This window comes from Panthera leo, chromosome B4, assembly GCF_018350215.1.
Source record: "Panthera leo isolate Ple1 chromosome B4, P.leo_Ple1_pat1.1, whole genome shotgun sequence".
Taxonomy (NCBI): domain Eukaryota; kingdom Metazoa; phylum Chordata; class Mammalia; order Carnivora; family Felidae; genus Panthera; species Panthera leo.
Genome location: NC_056685.1, coordinates 123,676,482 through 123,701,385, shown reverse-complemented (window position 1 = coordinate 123,701,385; position 24,904 = coordinate 123,676,482). Strand labels below are relative to the sequence as shown.

Sequence of the window (24,904 nt, the reverse complement as noted above, 5' to 3'; positions counted from 1 at the left end):
GCCAACTCGGGATTTCCGGGGATTAAATGGTGCGACAATTTCTTAAGAGACATCTTTAAATTATTATACTCCTTTAGTGCTGTGGAGGATCTGTCGATCTATTCGTCACATTGTCATCTACATTCCGACACTCGTACAGTAGGAAACGCTACAAACACCCATTTTCTCACGTTTCTGCACACTGTCTCTACAGAGGGCGAGCGGAAGGAAGCCACCAGCCGACAAGGGCCGGCCGGTCTCTCCCCAGCCCAGGCTCGGCTTCCACCGACCCACGCGACACAATGAACGCGGCCCGCAAGAGCACCGCCTTACACCAAGCTTCACCCCTACTCAGACACACCTTAAAACATCCCTTTCCGGGGTTCGAAGCGCACCCGACAGACGGCTGCCCACGTCCCCAGCCTCGCAGCCCAGAGGCTCGCAGCCCTACCCGGGTTTCTGGGTCCCCACCGCTTACGTGAAGGGGAGCGCCGGGCCACCAGGCTCTTCTGGAGGGCGGCCCCCCACCTTCCGCTCGGAGGCACTGCGGAGACACTGCGAGGGACTGCTGCGAACCGAGGGGAAGGGTGGCGGGCTCCCCGCCGCCACGAGAAGCCACGCCCTGCTCGGAGCGGGCGGCCGGGCCGCCAGAGTCAGAATGACAAAGCAGAAATCCACTCCGGTGCAGCCCTGGCGACTACGCCAACGGGCTTAGCGAAGCGAGACCTCCTAATTGGGTGACACCACATCCTCTTCCTGCTCAGAGCGCCCCCAACCCAAGGAAAGAGCAAAAACAACGTAAGAATGTTTGGAACCAGAGCGCAGAGACAAGTGTGTTTTAATTAAGCAAAACTGGACCGTCCCCTAAGGCAGTGACTCGGGAACTTTGCTGCCCATTGTGATCACGAGAGGATCTTGAAGAACACCCACGCCTCACTCCCACCCCCAGACATTCTGGGTGAATGGGTATTAGGTGTGACCGGGGCGGGCATCCGAGGGGATTTTGTTTTTGTTTTTAACTCCCTGGGTGATTCTAGTGAACAGCAAAGTTTGGGACCCTTTGCCCTAGCCTAATGGACTTGTCAGTCTGGCAGTTCTCTAAAGGAAATTACCAGGCTTTTAAAAGAAACATCTAGTCCATTCTGACTAATCCTGAAAAGTGACAAATTCTCACCAACACATAACTTCCCCTTACGTCCTTCCTCCTTAACCCACTCAGGTTTTGGGTTGTCACGTTTGTTTTAGGGAAAACAGCATATTTAACTCCAGTCATGCCAAGCCACCTGCAGCTGCCCAAGTGAGCCATGCTCTCTCATACTTCCTGCTCTTACTCCTATTCTTACTCAGCACCTTGGATCAGTAGGGAAGTAGGAATATTTGCTGAATAAATAAATGAATGAATGAATGTCTCTCCCACCGCTTTGGATATTGGCCGACTGAAGCACACAGGGGTGAAAGGGTTGTTGGTTTTTGAAGGCTGCGAGAAACCACACCGTCTCTGAGGTGGCAGGCAACCACAGTTCCCTCCTTTGAGTTCATTCCAAGGCACGGTTGGAGGCTTGGTGAACACACACGCACTTGTGCAAACACACGTACACACACTCACGACGCACATGAATGGAGGTACTCTCCTTGCATGGTAGTTGTTTGCCTAAGTGTGTGCCTCACCTGTTCTGGGGTCCTTAGAACAGAGTATGGGTCTAGCACAGGTGTCCAGGAAACAAGGAGCGAAGGAGAGGGAAAGAAGCCAGGGCTCCCAGGTGGAAAACAACATTTCCTCCTGGCTGCTGTGCCCACCTCTGTTAACTGTCTTCTATGCCTTAGCTCAGTTAATCGACACGATAATGTCCCATGAACCAGGCACATAAACTCCTCATTCCTGTGATGTATAGAACCTACAGCTTCTTTCAAAGGTCAAGATAGAGATGGACTTTAAAATCACTTCACTTGAAATAATGTACTAAACGCAAGCGATAAGGACTGATTTTTATGATCCTTATATGACAGGTCAGCGTTGCCATAGTTAGTATCTTCGAATAGCATACCAGAAAAGGCTAGATAAGGCATTTTAACTTCACACTGTTCTTAAGTGAGCAAATTAGAGCACAAATACGTAGAGTAGCTCCATGTAGTTGTTTTTTTTTTAAGTTAAACAAATCGCCACTTAAAAAAAAAAAAAAACCTTCATGTTTCTTTCAAACCTTTCTTGCTGCAATTAAGGGGCCAGATGCCTTACCCTTGTCACAAAATAGAGAGAACTCCAACTCCTTAGTTATATTTAGTTTCCAGGCAGTGGAAGAAGTACCTCATCTCCCACCATTTCTCATCGCGCAGCATTTGTTTCAGACATATGTCTTACATCTCTTGACTGAGCTCGTGTTATTCCCTGCCTAAAATAATCTACCCTCCCTAAGGCCTATTCCTTCAAAGCTCATCTGAAATGTCATCTCCTCTGGGAGGGCTTCCCTGATTCCCACCCAGTGTTGATAGCTCTGTCCCTATTCTGAGATCCCAAATACCTAGAAATCATTATAAATCATGTATATCCAAGAGGGCTTTAGGAAGGCAAACCCTTGTTTGACTTATCTTGTCTTCCCAGAACCTGCTACATATAGTAAGTACTCAGAAAATGTTGGAAAAGACCCTCTCCATTCCTGAACTGTCATCTAAGCACACTATAAACAGATCTATGAGGGGTATTAGATCAAGGGTCCTATTGCACTAAACTATTGTTCCTCCTACAATAAGTTTCTCACACACACACCACCACATTGAGCTAGAACAATCTTTCTGACACTCAACTCTTCTCCGCTCAAACCTTGTCACTCTATAGGACCCTCAAAATAAAGTCCAAACTCCTCAATTGTACTGACTTGGCAAGGCCCACCCTTGTTAAACCCAGCTGTCCACATATTCTGTACCCTACTTACATAGCAAAACACCACTGGAGAAAACAGAACTTAAAAGTGATTTCACTTTAAGGTCAAGACCACAAACTTCCATGTGTCCCCAAAGCTTCCCAGCAGTCCTTTACATCTCTGATATACTTGTTTTCCTAGTTTCCAAAGTAAATATTTCATACTTCTTCCCCTTTTGTCAAACCTCTAATATACCTACGCCTTGCCATTAACTCATGACTTGCTTGCTTTCTTCTTTAAGAAAACAGAATCAGTCAGAACTCAACCACCAAGCTGCCATACTCCCTGCCTTCACCCTCATTTAACGAAGCGTACTCCACCTGTGTACAGATTCTCATCTCTTCTTGCCTTCTCAGTCTTCAATAACTTCATTCCTGAAATTAGCCTCCCTCTCTGGCATCATCAGTTTCTTCTTCTCTACCCGATAATTCCCAACATCATACACATGGTAGTTTTCACATTTAAAAAAAAGTCTCCCATGATCCCCTGGACCCAACCATCATAGTTACTACCCCATTTCATTGTTCCCCTTCACAGGGGGGAAAAAAACAGCTTTGAAAGAATTCTTTGTACCCTGAAGAAGAAGAAAGTAGGGTAGGGAGGTCAAGAAAGATCTAAGAATATGGCACTTGAGCTGAGACCAGAATGAAAGGAGGGAGCAAGATTTATGGGGGGTGGGGGGGGGGAATCTTTCTAAGCAGAGGAACAGGAAGTACTAGGGGGCCCTGGTTTGCTCAGTGGGTGAAGCATGGGACTCTTAATCTCGGGTTGTAAATTCAAGCCCCAATGTTGGGCGTAGAGAGTTCTTAAAAATAAGAATCTTTTAAAAAGGAGGAGGAGGGGGAGGAAGAAGAAGAGAAGGAAGAGAAGAAGAAGGAGAAGGAGGAGAAGGGGAAGGAGAGGAAGAAGAAAACAAGAAGTACTAAAGCCCTAAGCTGGAAGCCTGCTTGACTTGTCTGAAGAACTGTGAAGCAAGCAGTGTGTCTAAAGCTCAGTGAACAAGGAAGAAAATGGCAGGTAGTGAAGCCAGAGGCGTAGCCAGAGGTCAGAACCCAAAGGCCATAGGACTTTGGATCTCATTGTAAATGTAATAAGAAGCCAAAGTGTCACAAGCAAGGAGATGGAAATCAGCTAGTTTGTATCTTAGAAGGATTGCTCTGCTGTGTGTGGTATCGACTAGGGTGGGTAGGGACTTAGGAGAAACACAGACCCGCTGGGAGGTCGCTGTTGTGGTCCGAGCCAGAGACAACGAAGGCTTGGATTAGGAGGTGAGAAGAGATATTTGAAAGTAAAGCTCATAAATGCTGCCGATGGGTGGAATAAGGAAGGTAAAAGAAGGAGAACAATCGATGATGACTAAGGAGTTTTAGCCTTCGCAACTGGGTGAATGGGGGCACTGTGGAATGGAAAGGGGGAACACCCAGGGAGGGGGAGGAAAGATAGGAGTGGGGCAGGTGGAAAGCAGTAGTTTGGGACAGATCCCACACTGGTTTGAGAGACCTGTTGTCATCTGAATGGAGATGCTCAGTATGCAAATCTGGAGTTCACGGGAGAAGTCAGAGCAAGAAATAAGAATCTGGGAGTCAAATATAAAAGACATTTAATGCCGTATATGTTAGTTCTCCAGAGAAACGGGACCAATAGAATATATAAATAGACAGAGAGAAACAAACTGGCTCTCAGGATTGTGGGGACTAGCAAGTCCTAAACCTACTGGACAGGCCAACAGGCTGGGAAGGCCAGTGGTCCTAATGTTGCGGTGTTGAGTCCAAAGGCAATCTCACTTCCTTTCTCTGCAGGAGGCCTCGGTCTTTTCTCTGAAGGACTTCAACTGATTGGATGAAGCCCACTCATGTTATGAAGGATAATCTGCTTCCCTCAAAGTCTACTGTTTTCAGCGTTAATCACATCAGAGAGTACGTTCACAGCAACCATCTACACTGGTGTTTGGTCAAACGACAGGGCACCATAAAATTAACCTTCACAGGTGGGACTAGATGAAGTTACCCAGGGAGTTAATATATTTAAGGAAATGAAGATGGTCCAGGAACGCAAAGTGCAAAGGAGGAGAAGGGGCCAGCAAAGGAGCCTGAGAAGAAACTGGAGGGAGGTGGGAGAGAAACCAAGAGAATGTGGTGTCTCAGAGGCCAGTGAAGAAATGCTCCCCGAAGGAGGAAGACCCACTAGATGAGAAATAACGACAAGATACAAACCGAGCCATGGAAGTCAGTCGTTGTTGATTTTTATGAAAACGATGGAGGAAACAAAGCCTAATTAGAGGACGCTCAACCAGAAACAGAAAAAAGGACATGAAGGTAGTGAGGACTGCCAACTCTTTGAAGGAGTTTTGGTATAAAAACACAAAAGAGGGAAAGTAGCTGAAGAGCAACATAGGATCAAGGAGGGTGTTTTGTTTAGTTTTATCTAAGAAGGAAATTATGATAGCACGTTTTTATGCTGAGAAACCAATCTAGTAGAGCGAAATTTGGCAATTTTCAAAGAGGAAAGGAGCAAGAGGAGGTCATTACAGAGGCAAAGTCCTGTGAATGTGCATCCATTGCACAGCGTCGACTTCAGTCAAACCCAGGCTCGATCAGTGACCAGACTGTCCAGTTACTCCGCCTCTCAGCTTCCTTATCCTCTTTCTACAAGACCCTCTTTGGTCTTCTACCTCTTTATCTCACCCAAACCTGCCCTCCGTCTCTACAGCCCAGCCGTTAGCCTTTTTTCAGTCTCTTTAATTACCTAACCACAGGTCTTTGCTAACTCCCAGCCGTTCATCAGATCTGAGAACAAGCATGCCTTCCCCGAGGAAACTACCACATGGGTCAAATCCCCCAATGAGGTGCTCCTGTGTTACCATGCATTCTTTCTGCCTGCTACTTATCACAACTGCAGTTATATTTTTATAGACGATTATTTGATCAATGTCGGCCTCCCCCTAGAACAGCACAGCTCAACAGAATTTTCTGTGATGATGAAATGTTCTGTATCAGCACTGTCCAACCCACATGTGATTACTGAGCACTTAAAATGTGGCTGGTGCAACTGCAAATCTTAAGTTTTTATTTTATTTAGGTTTAATCTGTTTAAATGTAAGTAGCCACATGTAGGCAGGGTCCAGGATTACTTATGCTCACCACAATGTTCTCAGTACTTAAAACAGTGTCCACACACACAACAACAACAACAACAGTGCCCACACATAGTAATAGCTCAATAAATATTTCTTGGAAGACTCAATCTGTAAAATGGAGATAATACTAGTTAATTTGTCGATCCCATCTTTTTCAGAGGAAAGGAAAAAAGACTTTACATGGCAACTCTCAGGGGTTCTCAGCCCTCCTACAGAGATGAATTTGCCCTTTTAGTTTGATCCATCCCAGAGGGTAGCGGGGATAATGAATGAGAACTCTTTGGGTGGCCTGAATGAAATAATATCTGTAATATGGCTAGGAGCGTGCCTGAAACATAGTAGGTGCTCAAATGTGGTGGGCCATCAACTTCAAATAGGGAAAGCAAATAATGATGTGGGACAATTGGGGAAGGCCTCACAAAGCAAGTGATCTGAGGAATAATGAAGGTAAAAGTAATGGGAGTGGGAGAAATACCTGAGAATGTTTCTGTGCTTGCTGAAAAAACCCTCAGGTATAGAAAGATAATTATCTTGTCCATGGCCACCTAACTAACAATCGGCAGAGCTGAGACTGACACCCGGTCCTTGGCAATTACCACAATGCTGTTCTATGTCTTGAACAGAATTTTTTCTAGGCAGAGGGAGCAATACGTATAAAGGCACAGCTGTAGGAAAGAAATGGTTTCTGCATGAGATGCAGAAGCATAAGCGGAGATGAAACCATCAATATATGTTGAATTCACTTTAGGTTCACAATGCAGATAAGTGTCTGGTTCATTTCCCTACGTTCTCAGTTAATCCTCCGAAATCACCTTAAGGTTACACCATATGAAAAACTGAAATTTCAGGAAGTTACGAATCTTGCCAAAGGTCACAAAAGAGCTGTGTTGGAGTAAGGATACAAATCCATTGTTTGCCTCACAATTCAGTAATAATATATAGTGAGGTAGGAGCCAGAAAGAGGCGAAAGCATCATGCTATAGGGACACACACCAAAAGACGCACTGGCTTTCTGACAAAGACCAGGGTAGACTTCATCCATGAAACGACCACCCTGAAAACTTCGAAATCCTGCGTGGAGGACCATGATCTCTGCGACACCTTCTTTGACCAAACATGGAACTAGCCACTCCTTTATTTCTCACATCAAGCTACATCACAACTGTCTATGTGTCTGCCATGCGTAGAACACTCATTTATTGAGCACCTCTGTGCCAGGACCTTTATGTTCTCTCGTTAATCAATGCAGTAATGCTCTGGGATATGTATTACCATTTCCATTTGCAGATGAGTAAACCAAGGTTACGTGAGTGACCCAAGCCAGGTCTGACAGCTAGTACAGGATTGCCGTCTCATAGTCTTCTCTCTCCACTACAATATTCTTCACACAGTGCCTTTCCCATGGTAGGCTGGCACTAGAGCAGGCTTTCAAATGCGAGCGAAGAGAGTCAAAGGTGTTCTTGTAAACCAGCTTGGGCAGGAGAGGTGGGGGGAGTCCGAATTTGTCAATTTCTGTGATACAAGTACTCCCGCTTTGGCTGATTTCAAGCTATCAACCTGCTTGCAAAATTCCTCAATGTTTAACTACGGCTGTCTTGAGCCGGTAGCAGCAGCTCCAACACACCCCCTGAAGCTCAAGGTCATCAGGTACAAGCTCCTTCCCCTCCTACATTTCCTCTTCACTGCACTTCTCTATTCTTGGACTTGACTGCAACCTCAGAAGGATAAGGATTGTTCTACCTCTGCTACAGCACACCTTTACCAGAGCCCCACAACCTATTCCAATTCCAAGCGGTGTTAGGAGACCCCACATCCCTTAAACATCCTCTCCCTATCTTATTTATATCCAGGACTATTCAAGCCCTTCTGCCTTCAAACATGCCCAGGTCTACTCTTTTGTAAACATCTGACCGACCCCACAGCCTCATCCAGCTTTCTACTGACAAGCAGTATGGCCCAATAGTCATGAGAATCTCCTCTGAAGTCACATAGCCTGGCTTGACTGCAGACAAGATGCATGCCTTTAGGCGAGCTCTGTTATCTCTCTGCCTCAATTCACTCAGCTATAAATGGTGATAAATATAGTGACTACACCTCATGTGGTGGCAGTGGAAATCAGATGAGTAAGTAGATATAAAGGGCTCAGAATGTGGTATGTACTCAATATCCAACTTATTATCATCATTATGTCCTTATGCATGGTGTAAATCTAGGAAGACCACAGAGCCGCTAAGAGTTTGGATTTTCTCCTTTGACAAATTACTTATTCACTGGCAACAATGTGTTACACTAGATGCCATTAAAAGCTTAATTCAAGGGGGCAACCTATTCATTTTTCTTTTAATTAGCAGTCTGTGGCTAAGCATACCTTTTTCCGTACTTATCTATCCCCATTACTCAAAACTTGTGCTTTATCTGCCGGAAGAAAAATGTAATTTCCTTAAACAACTTGCTAAAAGAAATGGAAAGGACATGAGAACTTCTAAAAAACATTTTGTATTGTATGTACATATACACATAATGTACATATACTAGAACATGCAGAAATATTCTCTTTCCGCGCTCTACTTGTTTTAGGTCTCTTGGTATCTTATTTCAATTCTAGAGGAAAGAAAATGTTTTTAATGTCGAAAACCACTGGCCAGCAGAACCTCGGGAGATACAGGCTCTAAAGAAGAGTTGCAATCAACTCTCGGATGTCTCGTCTGAAAAAACTGGAGATCAGCCACCCTTACCGCCAGCCAAGGGGTTGTGTGAGTACTCATTAATAGTGATCCATAGCTTTTAGACCCTATGAAAGAACAGCCATACAGTTTATTACCACTGTTAGTTTCTAAATTTTAAACCCTATTAGGTAGTTGATACCAAGAAGAAGATCCCTCTCTAATTTCCCCAAGTGCCAAAATTCCAGAATCCCAAGACAGTTGATGACTACAAGTCATTGGTGGAGGGCTACAGTCACCTCATGAAGTGGCCTTGGATCTTCCCGGTTGGCAACCCGCACTCCAGACCCTGATTTGAACTGAGAGTGATCTATGTCTCATTTACCACCGTAGATGTATTAAGACCAACTTTTCCACTGTAAAGATAAATGAGAACATTGTAGTTCTCCACCAAAATGTTTCTGAACTTCCTAATCTACAGATCCACAATATCTGTAATAATCTTTCAATAATCTCAGAAACTCTTTTGATGCTGTATTGCAATGCGTAAGGCTGGACTACCTCCTACTCCCCTTGATAAGGTTCAATGCTAACCATTACGTTAGTTGACTAGGCCTCTAGTTCAGTCATTGTTCAGTCACTGTTCAGTCACTGGTCTTCCTAAGACAGCAAAGTATTTGCCAGCTCACTACCATTATACAATAACCATAGTATGGTGCCTCTATACTTATGATTTAACTAGGAGAAAGGGGCACCCGGGTGGCTCAGTCGGTTGAGCGCCTGATTTCAGCTCAGGGCATGATCTCACAGCTTGTGAGTTTGAGCCCCGCATCAGGCTCACTGCTATCAGTGCAGAGCCCGCTTCAGATCCTGTCCCCCTAGCTCTCTGCCCCTCCCCCCAATACACTCTCTCTCTCAAAAATAAACATTTACAAAATAAAAAAATAAATAAATAGGAGACAAATGCATGGTTTATATGGAAATTATTATCATTATCTTCAGATGAACCAACCTCAGCTATTCTGTAGGCAAACCCAAGATGTTATTAGCATCACTAACTGGACTCTTGGCTTTTCACTGGGCACTTGACTCCCAAAATAAAGGTTTCATTTCCCCGTCTCCTTTCAGCACATATATATGACTAAGTGACCAAATTCTGGCCAATACAACATAAGCAAAATATCAAGTGCAACTTTCAGGATATGTTCTCGAGTGGAAAGGACATGCCCTCCTTCAGCTCTTCTTTCAAGCGATGGCCAAAATTTGGACCCCCATCTTGGAACATGAAATGGAAGACAACTGCTGAGGACTGTGGAACATGAACACAGGTAGACTCAACATTGGATCCAGCACTGTGGAGTACCATGCAAGCCTTGGACAGACTGCCTCTATCTCAACTTCTTTTAAGTGAGGGAGAAATGAGCTTATGTCTAGTATCAGCCACTGTCATTTTGGGTCTCCTGTCACATGTGGCCAAACCTAATCCTAACTAAGACACTTATGTTGCATTGCAGGAAACACATTCACATTATAGGATTTTTAAAACTTTTTTAATGTTTATTTATTTTTGAGAGAGAGGGAGACAGAGCATGAGCAGTGGGAGGGCAGAGAGAAAGGGAGATGCAGAATCCAAAGCAGGCTCCAGGCTCTGAGCTATTAGCATAGAGCCCAATGTGGGGCTCGAACTCACAAACCGCGAGATCATGACCTGAGCCGAAGTCAGACGCTTAACTGACTGAGCCACCCAGGTGTCCCTATAGGAAATTTTAAAAAGAAAGAAAGAAAGAAAGCAAAGGAAGAAGAAAAGCCATTCCAAATCTCACCATCCAGATGCAGTCAAGATCTAAGGCTCCCGTTTCACTCCACAGACTTTCCCTGAGTGTTCTTCTTCACCTCACCTGTAGTTCAAACGCTCCCAAATCTATACCTTCCGCTCGCCCAGACCTACATACCTACTATCCATATTGGACAATCATCACATGTCCAACACCAAATTCACCATCTTCCCTGGTCTAAATCCTGTCTCTTCTCTTAACGAATGCTACCACCGTCCTCCAATCTTCATTGCAGAAATCAAAGCGGCGGGTTTGACTTCTTCCTCCACTTCATCCCACACTGGGTTGTGAATGTCTCCCTTATCATAACTTTTCCCTGATGAAGAACCAGATTTTATTAGCCTGTATTTCTTCAGTGTCTATTACACTGGCAAGATAGATGCACAAAAACATTTGAGGGATTATTCATATTTTGTGTATTTCTTTCTAGTCCTTTTCCTATACTGTTAAAAGCAAGACAGAACTATTCTGTAAAATCGATTTTAAACTCTTGGCTTTTTTCATTAAACATTATGGTACAGAAAATTCCCCCATGCTATTAAAAACTCTATGTGAGTCATTTTTTTAATGGCTGCATAATATTACATGAGTTAGCAGCTTCCCCTAAGCACTGACTGTATATCAAGAACAGTGCTAGGCATTTTACATACATTCTCATTGAATCCCCACTTTACAGATGAGGAAACAAAGGCCCAGAGGAGCAAAGGGCCCTCTACTTGTGGTGACTATGACTAATGATGCACAATAGATAATGGGCCCATGAAAGACAGAACTCATGTCATTTATGTGTGAGAGCAGGCCCTCAAATATCGTTCAAAGAATGAAAAGAATCAACACTTGACTAGAATGTATATCTGGCAATTAAAGAGAGTTTTATCTTACTTTATAAAAAGCTTAATCTAGGGGCGCCTGGGTGGCTCAGCTGGTTAAGCATCTGACTTCGGCTCAGGTCATGATCTCGCAGTTTGAGGGTTCAAGCCCATGTCGGACTCTGTGCTGACAGCTCGGAGCCTGGATCCTGCTTCAGATTCTGGGTCTCCCTCTCTCTCTGCCCCTCTTCCACTCACGCTCTGTCTCTCTCTCTCTCTCTCAAGAATAAACATTAAAAAATAATAAATAAATAAAAGGCTTAATCTAAATCTAACTTTTTCATATCTGAGTATACTGGGAAGACATTAATTAAACACTATGTTAGATGCATTATAAACATTATCCTATTTTTTTAATTTTTTATTGAATTATAATTAATATACAGTGTTATATTCATTTCAAGTGTACCATATAATTATTCAACAATGCTGTACATTGCCCAATATAGTTTTAATCCCCTTTATCTATTTCACCCATCCCCATACCTCCTTCCCTCTTCTATGGCAACTACCCGTTTGCTCTCTGTACTCAAGAGTCAAACATTATCCAATTTTTTTTTTAAGTTTATTTACTTATTTTCAGAGAGAAGAGAGAGAATGAGCTGGGTAGGGGCAGAGAGAGAAGGGGACAGAGGATCCAAAGTGGGCTCTGTGCTGACCGCAGAGAGCCTGATGCGGGACTCAAACTCACAAACAGAACCATGAAATCATGACCTGAGCCACAGTCGGACACTTAACTGACTGAGCCACCTGGGCATCCCAACATTATCCTATTTAATCCTTACAATGCAAACAGAGTAACAACACTATCCCATCCTACCTGGTGCAGATTTGAACCCAGGTCTGTGTGACACAAAAATATATTTTCTACTTCTTTATTTAAGAGGAGTCCTTTCACGGGCGCCTGGGTGGCTCAGTCGGTTAAGCGTCCTACTTCGGCTCAGGCCATGATCTTACGGTTTTGTGAGTTCGAGCCCCATGTCGGGCTCTGTGCTGACAGCTCGGGGCCTGGAGCCTGTTCCAGATTCTGTGTCTCCCTCTCTCTGTGTCTCCCCACTTGTGCTCTGTCTCTCTCTGTCTCTCAAAAATGAATAAATGTAAAAAAAAAAATTTAAGAGAAATCCTTTCATAACATGTGTGAGTTGTTTTCTTGAATAGATACTCAGCTTCCCCTACCTACCTTGCATTCATTCCAAAACAGCAATTTACTTGAATAGAGGTGTATGTGTACAGATTCTTATGTGAATGCTACATAACCACTGGTCTCCATCCTCTTGATCCATCACATAAGGGCAAAGCATACACGATTGGTTCAATCAGCACAGTGGTTATTTCCACAAATAGCACTAAAACAGGTGTAAAAAGCAGTCTGGTCGGAGGCGGGGGGTGTATGTACAGAAGTTAGTGAGGAACACCGTGACCTACAAGATCATAAGCACAGTTTAGATCAAAGCACGGTTCAGCATTAAGAGCCTAGCCTTTGGAGCTGGATTCCCCGGATTTCAAGTTCCAGCTGTATCACTTACTGCTTGTATGACCATGAGCAAGTTACCTGGTCTCTTTGTGCCTTCGTTTCCTCATCTGTGAAATGGAGATAGCAATATCTGCTTCACAGAACTCTGTGATTAAAATAGTTAACATTTGAAGTGCTTAGGGCAGTGGCTCATCGATATTACCATAAAAGGGTTTCTTGCTATTATTATTATTATTCCATAAGGAACATGAACAGACAATTCAGATAACTGAGTACAATAAAGGAAATACAATTCAGATCTTTTAAAAACTGCCTCATTAATATCAAAGAAATACAAATTAAAATAAAGCCACATTTTTTTTACCTCTCAAATTGGCAAACAATAAGTTTGAAAAAGCTCTTATCATGTGGCACTGGGGTGGCTCAGTCAGCTAAGCATCCAACTCTCGATTTCCTCCCAGGTCTAGGAGTTCGAGCTCTTGCATGGGGCTCCATGCTGATGGTGTGGAGCCTGCTTGTAATTCTCTCTCTCTTCCTCTCTCTCTGCCTCTCCAGCATTCTCTCTTTCTCTCCGTCTCAAAATAAATAAATAACTTTTTTAAAAAAGAATATTAAAAAAAAAGTTCTTATCATTTCTTAACACCCACTAACTATGGGGAAAACTGATTGAATTCGTGCAATTATCAATTAGCACACATCATTTAAAAGGCTCTAGAAATTTAGAAATGTTAATACTCTGATTCAGATATCCATTCTGGTAATCTGTCTTATGAAAAGAATTCTAAATACAACAAAAACTTTAGGTACAGAGAAAAATATTTCTAACCTATTATTCCATAATAGCAAATAAGACTGGCAACAGACTATTTATCCAACCATAGTGGAATGGCTAAATAAAAGTATTGTATGGAATATTTTATAGCAACTGAGAAAATCATTAATAACTTTTAATAACATGCAAAAATATTTTTAAATAATAAAACAGAACATAGGATACATAAAACATATACAATAACAGTGGTTCTCTCTGGATATAACTACATGTGCCCTTTGTGTTTCATTTTACTGCATTCTGCAAATTCTCTAAAATGAACATTTTTATAGGCAAAATCAAAATGCCTAAAGAACATTTTAAGCCGCATCCATAAAATAAACAGAACAACCTTCTATGGATCCCCACTCCCTACAGCACAAAGCCTCTTTACTTTTCCACTTTTATCTCTCATCATTCTCTCTGCCAGGCACTCCTTACTAGATTCAGTCTAAATAAACAAGCCATGATGTTTTCTCATTTGTTTTGTTTACAGCTATGAATTCCTCACTCGCCCCTTTTTTCCCACCAGGAAAACACCTGTCCAACATGCTGTCACAAGCACTCTGTGATCCTGCAGCCTTTCCAGACACTGGATCACACTGAAATTAGAGGGGAGGCAGATGGGAACAAATAGAATGACCTTAAAAAATGAGACTGTGCCTTCCTCATCTTTTTTCTCCATCGGTGCTTAGTACATACATAGGTGCCTAAACACATCTGTTGAATGAATAAACATCAATACCAAAGTGGTAAGGTCTGAGCTAGCCTAGGGTACCCCTGAAGGGGTTCCCTATGGTCTAAGCTAGTCTAGGGTACCATGTTCCTTATGGTACCTCTGAAGGGGTTTTTATTTGTTTAAAAACAGCAACCCCTGGAGAGGCAGCTGGGGAATCAGACAGGCCTGGGCTTGACGCAGCAACACTGAGCAAGTTACTAAAATGCTGAGTATCTGCTTCCTCACTCATAAAGCAGAGTTAAATCCAGCAACCTCACAAGGTCACTGTGAGGATTAAGTAAGAGATGTGAAACACAGGCATTAAAAAAAAAGTTCATCAAGAAAAGTAAAAAAAATAAAAAGATAAAAAATTTTAAAAAGTTCATCAATATAACTCGAATGTTTGTTCCTTTCCCTCTCGGCGAAGGCATTAAAGCCGTGCCCTCTATAGGCAGCCGGGGGCAAGGATGATACACATCGGAACCTCTGAGCCAGTGAGTGACATATGGCATCCCGATACTCACTTCTGGCAGACTGTCACACAAGTCCTCTCAAACCTTCTATCTGTTTCCCACGCCGACGGGTGAAGAATATGGCAGCAGCTACCAGACCACGTGAAGATGATGACACCGATGTCTGTTCCTCGGATCAAAGCCCCCGGGCAGATACCCAAGCCACGATACAAGGCTTCATAGAGCACCAAGCCCTGTGAGTGGCAGCTCGTCCACAGGGGCAGCTGAGGCGCAACCGTCACGGGGGCAGCTTGCACAACCTCCGGTTAAACCAGCCACCGTCACATCCAGGAACACGGATCATAGTATCAATACCACGAACATCATACATAAGGAGGGAGGGTGAGTCATGAAGGGCTCTGAGGAGGCAGTCAGAGGAAACCGAAGGGAGGCACCAGGAATTACCAGTGGGTTCACCAGCAAGCCAACTCTCCTCTATGTGAGTACTTTTCCAAGCCTCGTTTCCTCATCATAAGAAGGTGATATCACTACGGACCTCACGGACGGCATTTGGAAGATTAAGTAGGAGGACACGAATAAGCCTCTGGCACAGGGAGGATGGCATCTATGACCATTACCACTGCCCACACACAAATACTAACACGTGCCTCCGGGGTGCTGAGCTCTTCTCTCTCCAACACCCATCTTGGGAGATCTGAGTGGATCTGGACAGCTGTTCTCAAATAATAACCTTAATTTGTATAGACTGGTCCGAAAGCCACCCCAGAAGAGGGAAGAAGGAACTGTCAGGGTGGCAGGGCAGGCTCCTGGCAGCACAGCTTTCCTTCCCGATTTTCCTTGACAGATGATACCACTGCCATCAGGACCTCCGCAGAGCCGCTCCAGTGCCAGTCCGGTTAGGCGGCACCCTGCGCCGGCTGCCACAGACATCAACTCTACAAGCAGCGGAGGAGGCTTGCTGGGGGGGGGGCGGGGGGGGGCGCACAAAGCAAGTCTAACTTTGCAAGAGCACAGTTCCCTACTCCACTTCCAGCGCTGAGTACACAGCAAGTCCTCAATAAACACGCTGGATGAAGAAAAGCACCCGCCTGATTCTATACTGAATACCCCTGCCCACCAATGACCCCCTGGCTCTTTGAGAACCTGCTGTGCTCCAGGCACTGTGATTAGGTAGCCAACACGGGTGAGAAAATAATGCCTGTGGAGGGTTCCTCATGGAAGCGATTCCTTCACAAAACCAGCACTTAGAGACCACACGAGCCCAGTCCAGCTTTGCAATCCCCAGCTTCTTAAAGACACGGACCTGACCACGTATCTCTCCTGTGTGGCTGGGTCTGAGGCCCAGCACGTGCTGAGCAGTGTTCTTCCTATGCCAAGGACAAGTAAATCACATAGAATCCAAAGTTCTTAGATTAACACTCATACGTCCTACTTGCCTTAGTACTCAAGATGTCAAACTTTTGGTGTCAGTATGCCTTTATACTCTTTTTTTTTAATATAAGTTCTTTTTTTTTTTTTTTTTTTTTTTTTTAAAGTAGGCTCCACACCCAACGCGGGGCTCACACTCATAACTGCAAGACCAAGAGTCCCATGCTCTACAGACTAAGCCGGCTGGGCACCCTGCGCTTTATACTCTTAAATAATTATTGAGGACTCCAAAGAATTTCTGTTTATATGGGTTATAGCTATCAATACTTACCACATTAGAAATGAAAACTGACATATTTTAAAAGTATTTATTTATTCTCTTAAAATATTCATAAACCCATTACATGTTAACTTAAATAACATACTTTTAAAATAACTATATTTTCCAAAACAAAAAAATATTGAGAAGGTTGGCATTATTTTACATTTTTGCAAACTTTTGTCTATCTGGTTTAATTGAAGACAGCTATAGTCTCCTATCTGCTTCTGCATTCAATATATTGCAATATATTGTTTCAGTAGAAGCATACGAAAAAAAAAACCACTCTCGCAAAGACAACGACTTGGAAAAAAGGAGAAATATTTAATAGATTTTTCAGATAATTGCAGATATTCCTTGATACTACACCAAAACTCAACAAGTAATAGTTGATTAAAGGTAAGTTGCAACGTGGAATCCGAAAGCAGATGCATGAGGTTTCATACTCTGTCACATTAAAAACCATTGGAGTATCTTGAACTCTGAATGGCTCTTTTACCCATGAACAACTTTGTAAGATCAAACATTGATCATTCAGAAAACAGTCATTCACTAATGTATACAGATTTTCTAAATGCTGACATATTTCAATACACAATATCAAAATAATTAGATTCATGATTGTTATATCGAACTTCATCAGAAAAATCTTTAAGTCCCAAAAAGCTACTGAGCTCACACGCCAGGTACAACTTCTAAGATTCTGATTTTCATCTGAAAGCCCAAATTTTATCATGGGCAACAAATACGATCAGTAGTTCTCCCTGAAGTGACTGCCTTGCCTTGTTCATTTGGGGAGAGATGTTTCCTAAATGCCCTGGTATGAATAATCCAAATAATTTGAATAATTTGATTGTCAGTCAGTCTTTAAGGTACACCTGGTGTTCCCTGAGAAAAGCAGCCAGTTCAGTTTGCAGTGCAAACTACGAGGTGCACAAGTGCTTCTCCTGGAGACAACCATCATGCTTCATGGCAGCAAAATCACTTTATGCGTACTTTCCTCGTCACACAGAATATGAAAAGATGTCTGCTCAAACGGTTGAGATTCAACAAAGGCAATGATTTTCCCTACCTCATCGAGAACAATCTTAGGTAAAATGGCCATTTTCTTTTATTATGAGTATGGTGGCAAAGACTATAATGGAAACTAGTACCATCTGGTGGTACTTGCGAAGTTTGGGTCATGCTAAACTTCAGCAGTTTTACCCACAACTGCTTTTGCACCGTCAACGAAACTGTCAAAACGGTAGAACAGTAAATAACATCTTAAACGTTATTAGAAAACAGTTTTGACCTTGAGGACCTCCAAAAGATCACAGGCATCCCCAGGGGTGTGCAGACATTTTGAGAAACGCTGCCTGGCTCCGTAAATCCTGATCTGTTCCCGCCAGCTGTGCAGCCAGTAAGTCAGCACGAAAAGGAAGACATCTTCTTATGTGTGATGAAGCGGTAAGTGAAAACCCAGAGATCACCAATTCCCTCACCCAGCACGAGGCTCCCGTCCTTCGACTACAGAAGCTGGTTCAGGCCAAACCTGTCCCGACTCATATACTTCAGGTTTTCTTAAGGTGGGACTTTACCGAGGGGTGAGTGGGAGCGCCCAGCTGTGATCTGTAGATCCACGGACACTTCCTCGGTAAGGGGAAAGAGCTTCCTGTCTGATTAGTGTTGCCAGAATTAAAATGCCTTTACTAACTTGCCATCCACCCGTGGCACCTTTGTCATACTCTGTGCCGTCCGACTCATGCCCCCTTTGGGGCACCTGGTACCTCTGTCATACCCATCCTCCTCCACTGTTACCTCCCGTACTTTCCCCATCCTTAACAGACATGTTCATTTGTTTTATCTTGTTAGTTTAGTTAGTTTGTTGTAGGTTTCCTGGTTCACACCAAGTTGCAAGTTGACTTAACTCTCCCAGGAAAACTTACATTTTTAAAAGGCTACTTTTTGACCCAGATGAAATTTTAATTATTGGGGTTTCCTTCTATAGACTATGGAGTATTAGGGGCAAGAACTTTCCTTGTTCTTCTGGAACAGAAATGCTATCATATGAGGGGAGACAGACAACACGGTATTATGGGAAGAACACAGACTTTGAAACTAAACAAGGCTGTGTCCAAATCATAGCTCCACTACTTATATGACTTTAGGGAAGTTGTTTGACTTCCCTGGAACTCAATTTCCTCATCTGTAAAATGTGGATATGTTCCTTGTAGAGTTCTTGTGAGGATTAATGAATTTGAATACAAGCCCAGAATAGTCCCCATGAAGCACAGGCACTCAGTGGGTGGGACGCTCTCTGTGTCGGGGAATCTGTCTTTAGAAGGATCAAAGAATAGTTTCCTGCCCCACAACTACCTCCTTCCTCCTGACCCAGAAATGAGCTTTCTATCTCAATTACCATGTCTCTCTCTCTAGCGGAGTCTCTTTTATTTTCAAATACTATTTGGTATTTGAAAGGTGGCAAATTTGTAAAAATAATAAAGTTACCATGAAACCAGTACATACTGTACCTGTAACTAAACTCAAGGTTAATAGGAAGAATGATTTCAACAACAGGAAACTCATACCAAGGTTACAACCTAGGTAGACTACAGGCAAATACGAGTAGTCCCAGGGAGTGGCTTGGCTAAATGGTCAAAAAGAGGAATCAACAGGTGAGAGCTCACTAAACAACACAAACCTCAAAGGAGAAAAATAAAAGCCAGACAAAACAGATTAAATAAAATATACAGACAGCAGATATAATTTCCATGTTAAGCAGAATCTTACCTGCTTGATCAAGTTCGAGCAAAAAATAAGGAACACACATGGACTTAAATAACTTCTTTACCTGGAAAAACAAGAGGGAGAATAAGGCAAAAGAAAAAAAAGGCTTTTATCCAGCTTTTTACTTTCCTCTTAATCAGCCCTCTCCTTTGCAAATTTACCAGCCCATTTTTATGCAACCCACAAGATTCTCCCTGTTGACAGTAACGATACTTAATGGGTATTTGAAGTCTGTTGACTCTACTCTACGCTCAATGATTCACCTGTATGGCTTCATAAAATACATTTTACATGTGGAGTGACTCCGTCTACCCCATTATAAAATGGGTTTAATACTAACCATGTTTAAAAATACACTGGAATACTAAATATTTCCAAAACAGGGGCGTCTGAGGGGCTCAGTGGGTTAAGCATGGACTCTTGATTTCAGCTCAGGTCATGACCTCACATTTCCATGGGATCAAACCCCTGCTTGGGATTCTCTCTCTCCTCTCTGCCCGTCACCCGGCTTGTGCATGCTCACGAACTCTTTATCCCTCTCTCTCAAAATAAATAAACATTAAAAAAAACATATTTCCAAAACATACATGCAACCCTGAAGAAAAAAAAAAAAACACATCCTACAATAGTCAAAGTATTATTTATTTTTTGGCCAAGTAAACCTCAACCAACAAATCAATTACAAAAGTCACATGCTCAAGATTACACAAATTGTAATGGTAAAAAAATTCTACTGGAAGGGTAAGAGTTAGTTTTGCCAAATCTGCTCCACTAAATGACATTTAAATTACTGAGGAAAGAGACTTTAAAATGACATTTATATTGAAGACACAATAGCCTATCATTAATGCTTTAGGAAAGAACTACATTTCCTCCAGCTTCTACAATCAAATGGCAAAGGCCAGTACTATGGCCTGGAGTTTATAGAAATGACCACTAGAGAGAAGGTACTCTTGTCTCATTCTAATTTAACTACAAAAACAGTAGGCTGAAATATTTCTATCATTTTTGTAGGACCCAATACAACATTTTGATAAAAATGAGAAAACGACTTCATTCACACAGCCTCAGTGGCCTTCCTCCTAAACTCCTCTGGACAGCCTCTGTGCCCCAGTATGGATTGAGCTCCCCCTGGGAGCTGAATGTACAGTTAAAAACAGAAGAATCCTTTAGAAGAGTGATGGGGTGAGAAAAGAAGAACTTTAAGGAAAGAGCAAGGAAAGCTACAGCTGGGAGACCATCTGGACAAAAGTCAATTCATATTCCAGTGCTCATTTTCTAAGACTAAAAATAAAAAGTTCACACACACACAAAATCATGGATTCTTCAGACTTCCTTAGCGACTTAATTTTAGAAATAAACCATTTGCAGTTTGTTACAAGAAACAAGTTTTCCATATTTACAGAGTAGTCCTAAAAGCGGCTCCTAAAAGTATCAAAATTTGACAGTACGTGAAATGTAGACAATATATGCTCTCGGTTCTGGGGTACACATGACCCTACTTCAAGAAACCATTAGGTCGGTTACTTTAACTCTGACTAAACTTTAGCATTGATTCACAGGGTAAGATTAAAGGTCTGTATTGAATACCATTAGCACCGGTTTCCAGGATATTCTATTTGATAAAAGTAGGGGATGGTCAACTTTGCCTGTAAAATAGACACACTCTGGAGAAACGGCAGTGGATCTGGGTGTCAAGCAATGGATGAGCTGTAATGAGACCTCATTTGCTAATTCCAACTTCATACTTTTAATCTGCCACTGAAATATGCATAAGAAACAGATACCACATTTTCTGAAAAAGGAGAGAGTTATCTCTGCACTATAAAGCCCAGTCTTCGCAGTAGGATGTATGCAAAGCACACACAGTGATGTGTTATGCAACAAGCAGGAAACTAACTAATGTAGAATTTCATTTCTCTGTGGGCATTTCCCAACTTGAATTAATGCAAATTGCGTTACTCATCCCGGAGAGAAATATAAATTCATCAGGTCAAGCACCAATTTAAAAATGCAGTTTCTCCCATTCTGATTTACTCACATCACAACTGCTAGATGATAAAATCAAAACTGAAAGAAAATAACCTGGGCAAATTCTGTGTCAAGGTAATTTTTAAAAATAATATAATAAAAAATTAAAATAAAACAAAAATTAAAAAGGCATGCCAACAGTCAGTACATAAGTTGTATCCTCACAGAAGAAAATCACTATTTTTACTAGAAGAGACACCTAACCATCCTTCACAACCAAAGACATTGAAAATTAATTTCCATATTAATTGGCACAAATCTGAAAATAGCTTATCTATGATGCATTCAGAAAAACTAAGGAACTAGTACTGGTTAAGGTAAAACCAGAGGATTATTTGTCCAAAAGATCTGGCATATCCAGGAATTATTCAGATAATGGCATTAAATAAAGTTGTAAGAATTACTATATATTTTAATACAATAAATATGCAAATATCTGCCACAAATTTTATTTGGGAAATTTATTCCCAAATTTTGTTTATTTCCCAAATAAATAAATAAATATGCAAATATCTGCCACAAATTTTATTTGTGAGATTTATTCCCAAATTTTATTTTATTTATTTCCCAACTTTTATTTGGGAAATGTCCATCATTCCCAGAGTACATTTAATTGAGTAAAACTGAAAAAAAGAGAAGACTTTGCCTTTTCAGAGTCAAGGAGGAGATCTAGGAGATGAAGAAGTTAGTAGAATTCAGGGAAGAGATAGTAGAAATAAGTGTAATTATAGATCAAAGAGCTCTGAGATGTCAGGGAACACGGAAAGAAACTGCCCATCATTACTAGCAATCCTGTATCCTCAATGCAGAACTAGAGCAGAGTCAAGACTGCAATTTTCCAATTCCTTACTAGTGTTTTAAAATATAAGTAGAGTGACAAAATCCTGCCTGGCATTCAATGACAAAATACTGTCGGCATTCAATGGTGACTACTAATACTAAGTGTATGCTATAGGCTTTCAAGTGCTTTCACATAGATTTGAAATTATTTGGTCCTCAGAATAAAGCTGTGTATTTAACAAGTATAGTAGATAAGGTGGCCTTGTCAACCTTATCGTTGAGGAAACTGATTTACAGAATGAGAACTGATATCTTTCAACTACAGTGTTCCTTCAACTACACCACCATGTGCATAGAGTTTTGGAGGGAGAGGTTAGTTTAGAAAAAACAACCACTTTATAATAGGAGTAACTGTACTTGGAACAAAGTTAGATATTTGTTGATTTCCACTTAACTGAGCCTCAATATTGGTGAAGGAAGATCACCATCCAAGATTTGAACTCTTGATAGAAAAACAGGAGGGAAAATAGTTCTTAAAAACATTATATAGGGACACCTGGGTGGCTCAGTCAGTTAAGCATCCAACTTCAGCTCAGGTCATGATCTCGCGGTTTAGGAGTTCGAGCCCCGTGTCAGGCTCCGCACCAACGGCTCAGAGCCTGGAGCGTGCCTGGGATTCTGGGTCTCCCTCTCTCTCTGCCCCTCCCCTGCTCACACTCTGTCTCTCTTTCTCTCTAAAAACTAAATAAACATTAAGGTTGGCTGTTTTTTTTAAATAAAAATAAAAATAAAAACCATTATTTGGGCATTTATTATGTGCCAGGCATGTTCTATGGCTTCTATAAATATTAGCTAATTTGATCCTCAGGACAAACTTACGAGATAGGTACTACTATTACCCACATTTTACAGATGAGGAATCTGAGGCACAACAGGTAGGGGGAAAAAAAAGCCAAGGTCACATGGCTAGTAAGTCACAGAGCCAAGATCCAAATTCTGACTTTAGAGTTCAGGCTCTTCATCATTATTTGGAAACAGAAAAGATTATACAACCACATAAGTTCAGAACTAAAAGGAATCTCAATTGTCAGCTAATCCAAGCCCTTCATTTCACAGATTACACAAACAACGAAGATGGGCCTAAAAAGACCACCAGTGCTATATGAGGAAGCTCCCAGAGGCCGAGAATTATGCGGCAGATTTCTAATACCCAGCTCTCTACCAAATTCTCTGTTTACCGCTTATGCTAATCATTTATAATTACCTTAGATCCTGGGATACCTTAGATCATTTTCCTCTTTAAGCCTAGGATCTGCCTTCTCAGTTTGACTAAACCCCCTCGGGAGGGAACTTGTGCCTCCTGTGTCTTTGCAACCCTGTTCCCAATATGATGTCCTACACAAAATGCTCCACGATGGCATTAATAGGGATGAAGCTTCAGGTGACAATGAAGCAGACTATGTATCGGTAAGAAACCGAGAAGAAAGGTTCTGCCTACTTTCAGTGTTTCCACTGCTTGCCCACCTTCCCTTCTTCCTTATTTAGAACAAGAGCACACACACACACACACACACACACACACACACACAGAGTAATGAGTAATAAGTAATAAGTAATAAGTAATGAGTAATAAGTAATAAGTCAAGAGATAGACAAGCTGAGAGAAAAATTGAACTTTATAAATTACAAGTGAACCTGGACAGAAGGCCAGCTATGTTCACTTAAGAATCCACTGTGTCTAGTCCTGGAACTATCCAGAGTATAATTTAAAGCTAAGCTTCAGTGACCTTTGAATGTCCTCAACCTTCCTATAAAGCACCCGATCGGGTCTTTCAATTCTCGACATCATTCTGTGGTTTTAAATCAGGCCGGATTAAACCAATGCTCCCTATGGCTGCGATTGCTGACCTTTTCTCTCAGATAACCTAAGGTTAAGAACCAAGTAGGAAGCACAGTTTATTCTTTGGGAAGTCATTTTCCCCCATAATGAGCATGAAGAGATACTTAAAATTTGGAAGTACCTTAAGTAACAGCACCTTAGGAAATATTCTCTGTAGACAAGCCTAATGAGGAGCAAATCACCTGGTTTGGGAACTCCCCCACCCCAACTCTCCCTGACTTTGAGTACCTGAAGACCTCCAGTATTTTGCAAAAGCTCAGGAAAAGAGATGACTCAAGCAACTTTTTGTTCTCGAATCTTCACTCTCCAGGGACTCTGAAGAAACATCTACACAAACCACTTCCTAAGGTGAAATCCAATTGTTTACAGCTGAGCCCAAAAGTCTGTCAAATTTCTAGAAGGCAACAGTTTGTGGCCCCTCCTAGAAGTTGAAGCCTTACCTCAGCACAGCGCTCGCATGTGGACTTGCTGAGGATGACGACAGGGTGGCTGTCTATACAGGCCCTAAGCCGGGCTCTGGGGTCCAAGACCCTCGCGCTGGTGGACCCTGAGGGGCCACTCGCACCAGTGGCTGGGCGTTCTGGCAAAGGCGGACTGGGGGGATGAACCTTAGCTAGAAGTAATGGAAACAAAGATGGTAATTATCAGAAAGGAAAACATGATGATGCATTTCCTAATATTAGGTTCAGTCTCAAAGCCTTACAATTTTAGCCCCAACCACCAAAAGAAGGAGTCTGAGGAAGGACTCTAAAATGGATTACACGTCGAGTCCTGTCACCTGAATGGAGCCTTCTGGCAACTCACCCAAGATTTCCAATTTGGTTTGCCACACTCGAGATTAGTTCTCAGGGGACCCTGACA

The 24,904-nt window shown here is 42.2% G+C and overlaps 1 protein-coding gene across 2 annotated transcripts in view; it reads right to left on the bottom strand.

The window, feature by feature from the left end:
- Positions 1-24,631, bottom strand: part of TXNRD1 (thioredoxin reductase 1) — a 94,091-nt gene extending 69,460 nt beyond the window's left edge. The window contains exons 1-2 of one of the 2 annotated variants that reach the window (XM_042947571.1): positions 24,484-24,631; positions 19,336-19,396 (exon numbers count right to left, since the gene is read on the bottom strand). In XM_042947571.1, the coding sequence (XP_042803505.1) occupies positions 19,336-19,375 (40 nt within the window). In that variant the 5' untranslated portion in view covers positions 19,376-19,396; positions 24,484-24,631. Of the gene's footprint in view, positions 1-457; positions 611-19,335; positions 19,397-24,483 lie in introns of those variants that run through there. The other variant, XM_042947572.1, reaches the window with a different exon arrangement.
- Between the last annotated feature and the right edge of the window lie 273 nt (positions 24,632-24,904).